General features: G+C 45.5%; 1 protein-coding gene across 1 annotated transcript; it reads left to right on the forward strand.

Moving 5' to 3' along the window:
• Nucleotides 1-610: 610 nt before the first annotated feature.
• On the forward strand, nt 611-4,054 carry LOC146756538 (zinc finger CCCH domain-containing protein 11A-like). Its single transcript, XM_085524227.1, has 6 exons — nt 611-858; nt 1,072-1,191; nt 1,664-1,787; nt 2,190-2,466; nt 3,316-3,395; nt 3,571-4,054. Exons 1-6 carry the CDS (start codon nt 805-807, stop codon nt 4,029-4,031), a joined length of 1,116 nt encoding a protein of 371 aa, XP_085380353.1. The 5' UTR covers nt 611-804; the 3' UTR covers nt 4,032-4,054.
• Nucleotides 4,055-5,769: the final 1,715 nt, after the last annotated feature.

The raw sequence follows: 5,769 nt of genomic DNA on the forward strand, positions 1-5,769 counted from the left end.
ATTTGATTTTTACATCAGAAAAGAAAAAAAAAAAAACCAACCCAAACCCTTGTTGTGGCTGAGCAGAACGTGCTGCAGCTCCATGCAGTGCTGAGTTACAGTATTCAGGCATATGTGTGTGGATTTGTGTATTGATACGCACTGGCATGCTTTTGCTGTACAGGTAACAAAGACAGGGGAAGGTTTTAGTGTTTTCTTCATAGGTGAAGAATCCTTGAAGACCAGAAATTCCAACTTACAGAATTTGACATTGGCAAAGTGAGGAGGAAAATTCTTCCTACCCCGTTATTCTTAATTGACGGATTCAGTGTTGGTTCAGCCTACAGGAGAAGTGAACTGAAAGGCTTGGAAGATCGCTGTCTTTGCTGAGGTTGTCCAGGTGGGTGAGCTTGAAGACCTGCAGCGGTCAGACAAATGTGTTGGGGTTACTCACTGCTGTCACTCGTGGTGTTGAAGGAGGGGCTCCATTGGAGGGCTTGCAGCCGTGCAGCCCAGGGGCTCTTTGCTGAGTCAGGGTGATGTTACTAGAGTTTGACCAGTGTTGAGGAGGGCAATGTTTTGAAACAACTGCTCCAGAAAGACTGATTGAATGAACAGAAGAAAGCTGGGAAGACGGGTGGGCATTCCTCATTCTTTTCTGCTTTTTGGTGTTTTGCTTAGGGTTCCTTTTCAAAAGAAGATTTCACTGATCAAGACTGTAGAAGACTTTCAGTCCAAGGAAGCACGAGCCAGCTCTTTGAGAAGCACAGGAAGAGCTGCACAGAGATCCCCGAGACCAGAACTGCTTCTGTGCGCTCGTCCAGCATGTCGATTAAAGGAAATGATTGCTATTTCTACTTCTATTCCACTTGTAAAAAGGTCTGCTTGGGTTTTTTCCTTCATTTTTTCTTTCTTTCAGTTCTGAAGTTAAGAGGAATGGGTAGAATAAGTAGAAGTATTACTGGTCTTCAGCAAACTTCATAACTAATTGCATTGTACAATAGAGCAACTCGCTAAAAATGAGCTCAAAGCATGGCCAGTTCTCAGGCTGTACTATTTCATTTTCCTCTCTTGGTTTCCATTGGGTTACAGGGAGACAACTGTCCCTTCAGGCACTGTGAAGCTGTTTTGGGCAATGAAACCATCTGCACGCTGTGGAAGGAGGGCCGCTGCTTCAGGAATGTCTGCAGGTTCAGGCACATGGAGATCAGTGTGAGTGTTGGCTCCTCAGAGTTTATCACCAAACCCACTTCTCATTTCTTTAGGTGGGCTGATGTGCTTTTGCAGATTAGGTTCATTTGCTTTGAAATGATGATGGTTCCTATTGTTAAGAGGGGGCTGGGAGGAAGCAGAGGGAAGAGAGCTCAATGGCAATGGTATATCATAGCAGAATATTCTTGTAGTAGATACCAACAGTGTTCTCTCAACAGTTGCTAAAGAACCACATCATTCAGACAAGCATTCTGCAAGGTGTGTTAGTTTAACCCCTTCTAAACTGGTGTCCTCACCCACAGAATGCTAGGAAAGCTCAGTGAGCCTGGTGCTCCCAGCCTGCGCACTCTTCAGAGTGGTGTTTGAGTGCTGCTTTGTGGCAGTCTGCTCACTGGCACCATCTGGAGCTCAGTCTCCCTTTGCAGATCTTATGTCCACATTACCATCAGCTTTTCTTCCTTTCTATCTGCAGAAATTTCGCAGCATGATTTCCTGCTACTGGGAGAACCAGCCAGGAGGCTGCCAGAAATCCAACTGTGCCTTCCATCACACCAAGGGACGTTGCCTCAATGGGGTTTTCTTTCCACCAAGCCAAAGTGAGTTTGTCTTTTTTAGGAATGAAAGATTAACTCTATTACTCACAGGTGGGTATAGTGTCATAAAGAACGCCAGATAACGTTCACTTGTGAGCTGATAGATAGGTGCACAGCTGAACTTTGTGCGCTTCTGATACCTCAGTTTTATCTTGCATGCTCAGCTTCTCTCTGCTCCTGTGGCCTTTGCCTTGCAGGTTGTTCTCCTGCATTTAAGCTTTTACTGGGTGTCAGGGAGATGAATGTTGTGTAGGGGGGGATTTCTTTGTTCACAGAGAAGCCATTTGGATGGGCAAGTGGAGACTCAGCATTTATCTGTGTGGGTTTTCAGCCTTGCCTGCCATCTTTGTGCAGTGGTTGTAAGGTTAGGATCAAAGTTTTAAATTGATCCTTTTCTTCCTGTAGCTACGCTGCCAAGTCCACCAGAGTCTGCAGGTGACGATCCAAATGCAGCTCAGATAACAGTGCAGCAGAGCCAGCTTTCCGTGCAGTCCAATCCCTCTCCACAGTTGATGGAAGTGATGCAAATGGAAAACAAAGAGAGTGTCCCAAGCTCTACACATCCTCCCGTTTTAATCAAAGCTGCAGATGATGACAAATGTGATGATGGTGAGTGTGGTTGCTTTTCCCGGTTCTTTACTAGTTACTCTATTCACTTAGGCTGCTTCTATGGGTTTACCAGGTAAGTATAGCTGTTAAAATAAGGAACCTGTCTGTAATCACTTCCATTTGTACTTAAGAATATTAACTGTGGGCTGCCAATTAACTCCAAAGCAATTTGTTGTAAAAGCACAACAGAACATAGGGTTGCTGAATAGACTCAGCTATTTCCATGATCTTGTTCCTACCTCGTATCTTCATGTGCCTTTCAGATTAGGTAGGTAAACTCCTTTGTTTACTTCATTAGAGCAAGATGAGGCCACAGCATGGAGTTTAAGTGCCTGTATGTGCATCTTTTCAACCACTGGTTAAAGCCACATTGTTGATAGAGGAATCATGTGGATGGGTTAAAGTAAGGGATAAAGCCTACTTTTAATATCAAGAAGGATGAAAGGAGGGTATCAGACAGACGTCAGGTCCATGGTGCTCTTAGCTGTGGGGAGAGCTGACAGGGTTTGTTCTGCATGCTTCTGAGCAGGAGGCAGTTTGCAGAGCTGTGGTCCTCAGCGTGTGCCTCTGTCCTTCAGTCTCATTCACTGCTCTGTGTTCCCAGATGACAGTCTGAATGCTGGAATAAAAACACTTGAAGAAATCAAACTGAAGAAACAAAAGGATAAAACCAAACAACAAAGTGGTGAGTTCATATGCCCTACTTTGTTATCCTTCTGATAATACTCAGATAGCTGGCATTGTGTTGGGGAATAGAGCCGTTCACAGAAGTGAACCTTTATCTTGTACTGCTGGTTTTGGAGTAGCAGTTGCTGGCGGCTGGGTGCTCCATGAGAGATAGACTTTTTTGTGGTTAACTGTTCTAAAATCTTTCTCCAAAGGAATTATCTTAGGAATGTTGTTGTTTTCTCTCTGTAGCTGTTGTCAGTGGCCTTCCGCTGAAACGCAGCCTCGCAGAAAGGCTGGAGAAGAAGATCAAGATTGACAGAGCACCAAGGAGAGGTAAATGGTCATCGGTGTTTGCTGCACAGATTCTCTAGGCTTTCTGCTTATTCTTTCCTGGGTGCGTTGTTGTTGGGAACACGCATATTCTGTAATATTATGTCAAATCTGGAAACCTAAGCTCTCGCTGGACTCTCTTTTAATCATTATGCTTCTCCTTTATTGATGATGGCAGAGAAGGGTGCCAAGCCAGCAGGGGAGATCCATGTCAAAACTCTGGAAGAGATCCGTCTTGAGAGAGCGAATCAGCGAGGAGAAACCCCAGCTGCCCCCCAGGCAGAAGGGTGCTGTAAGGTGGAGGATCCCAGCTCCGGGGTGAGGCCTTCCCCTGCAGTTCATATCAAAAGCTACTCGGAAGCCCTGGCTGAAAGGAAACACAAACACCTGGAGGAAGAGAAGCAAAAAGTAGAAGAGCTTCTTACTGAGAAGAGAGCTAAGGGTAAATGCAAGAAGAAGAGAATTTTCCCTCCACCTGAGCCTGATAAAGTGAAACTGGAAGAGCCACCGCGTAAAATCAAGAGATTGGAAGAAATGCATATTAAAAGCTTGGAAGAAATCAAGCAGGAGAAAGCCCTGCGGATGCAGCAGATCGCAAAGCCAGCAGGTAACGAGGTGCTTCACTGTCTGCTCTGCTGAACTGCTTCCCCTGTCAAGCAAATGGAGTTTGCTTAGAATTGCCTGGGCTGTTTCTTACAACATGCAAAGGCAGGAAGTGCCAGGATGTCCATCCATGTGTTTTTCCATCGAATCCATGGTGTCTGCCTGCTTCATTCTGGAAAATTCATTTGCTGTGAGGTTTTGTAGTTCAGTTTCTCCTGTACTTTCTTTCTGCCATGGTTTTGGTGTGGCATGTTCTGTGTGTTGATGCCAAGGTTGCCTTCACCTTTGGCTTGTATTGCTTAGTTTGATATGTAAATGTATTTGAACAGCATGGATTGATTCCTCAGCATGGGGGCCAACCTCTGTCAGAAAGGTCAGGGGGGTGAGTTATTCATTGGGGAGGTGAGAGAGGCTTCGTGAAGAGACAGCATGTGAAGGAGGGAAGAGCTTGGATACTGTATGGACTGCGAGATGTCGCCTCTCTCGTGTTCTTTGTTATTGAATGTGAGGAAATAAGCACATGGAGGAAACACTGGCACACAGGTTTCTTTCTATGCTTGCTGTTGACCAAGTGATTTTCTTTTTCCTTGTTTTAAAGCACCTGGAAGAGAAGAGGAAAAGACTGTGGAATGGAGCAGGGCTGCTCCCAAAGCTGTCTCTGCACCCGCAGAGGTGAGTCCCTTCTGTAGATGGACACAGTGACACAATTTCTTCACATATTCTCATGTCTCACTGCTCACCATGTGCTACCATCATGAGTGCATTCCTACCTTCCTGCCTTTGGTGAAGAGCTGCAGCCATGTTTCACAATCCTGATACTTTCAATGGCTTTCCCAGACAGCTTTGCACTCCTCAAACTCAGAATTGATCTGATTGTATCTGGCAGTGAGGCAGTAACCCTGCTGGCACCAGGTACAACTTGTGAGGTTAACGTGGGAGCACTGGATACAAAAAGGTCACGATGGCTTCGTGTTCAATGAAATCAGACTGTGGGTGGATGTTGTGTAGGGGAACAGGAATGACTTTCTGTTGCTCAAATAGAATGTGGTATGTAACAGCTCTAGCACTGTGCTGATTTAAACGAGCACTGAAGAAGAGGAGCCTCCAGCTAAAAAAGCAGCTTTGGTAAGGAGGGGAAGAAGTGTCAGTGCTGTCCTGGTCAGGCTGATACTGAGATACAACTGCTGCAGAAAGTGTGGAGAACTGAAATGTTCTGCAGGTTTCCTTTCAAAGCAGTCGCTTTGTGCAGGATGCTGGATGAATGGCAGTGTGCGCACAATGCTCTGCAGCCCTGTGATTCCTTTGTGGTGTGAAGGAATTTGTCCATTACTGCTGCATTGTTAAAAAGACCTGAGGTGCTCTGCAGCCTTCACGTGGTTGTTAACATCCTTCAGGAGCCCCTTAGCCCCCGTGTTGGGTTCAGGATCAGCAGTGCTGAAGGAGAAGCACTGCAGAGGAAGGATCTCCTGAGCAATCTTCGTCTTTCTTTGACTTTGTCTTCCTTTCTTTGACTTTGTCTTCCTTCTTCCCAGACTGCTGCTCCAGCCCTGCCGGAGGTCAGCCTGCTCACCAAGGCTGTAGAAGATGACACTGAAAAGTTCATCTCGGAAATCTCAGGAGGGGAAATGGAAGCAGAAATTGACTTGGACCTGGAGAAGGATGAGGATGATTTCCTTCGTGAACTTTCTGAGATGACTGACTGTTGAACTGCGTAGTAGTTAATATAGTATGTTAAAAAAAAACAAAAAACACAAACAAACAAACAAAAAACCAA

This window comes from Coturnix japonica, chromosome 26 (assembly GCF_054131305.1).
Source record: "Coturnix japonica strain WE chromosome 26, WE-NBRP24, whole genome shotgun sequence".
Classification (NCBI taxonomy): Eukaryota; Metazoa; Chordata; class Aves; order Galliformes; family Phasianidae; genus Coturnix; species Coturnix japonica.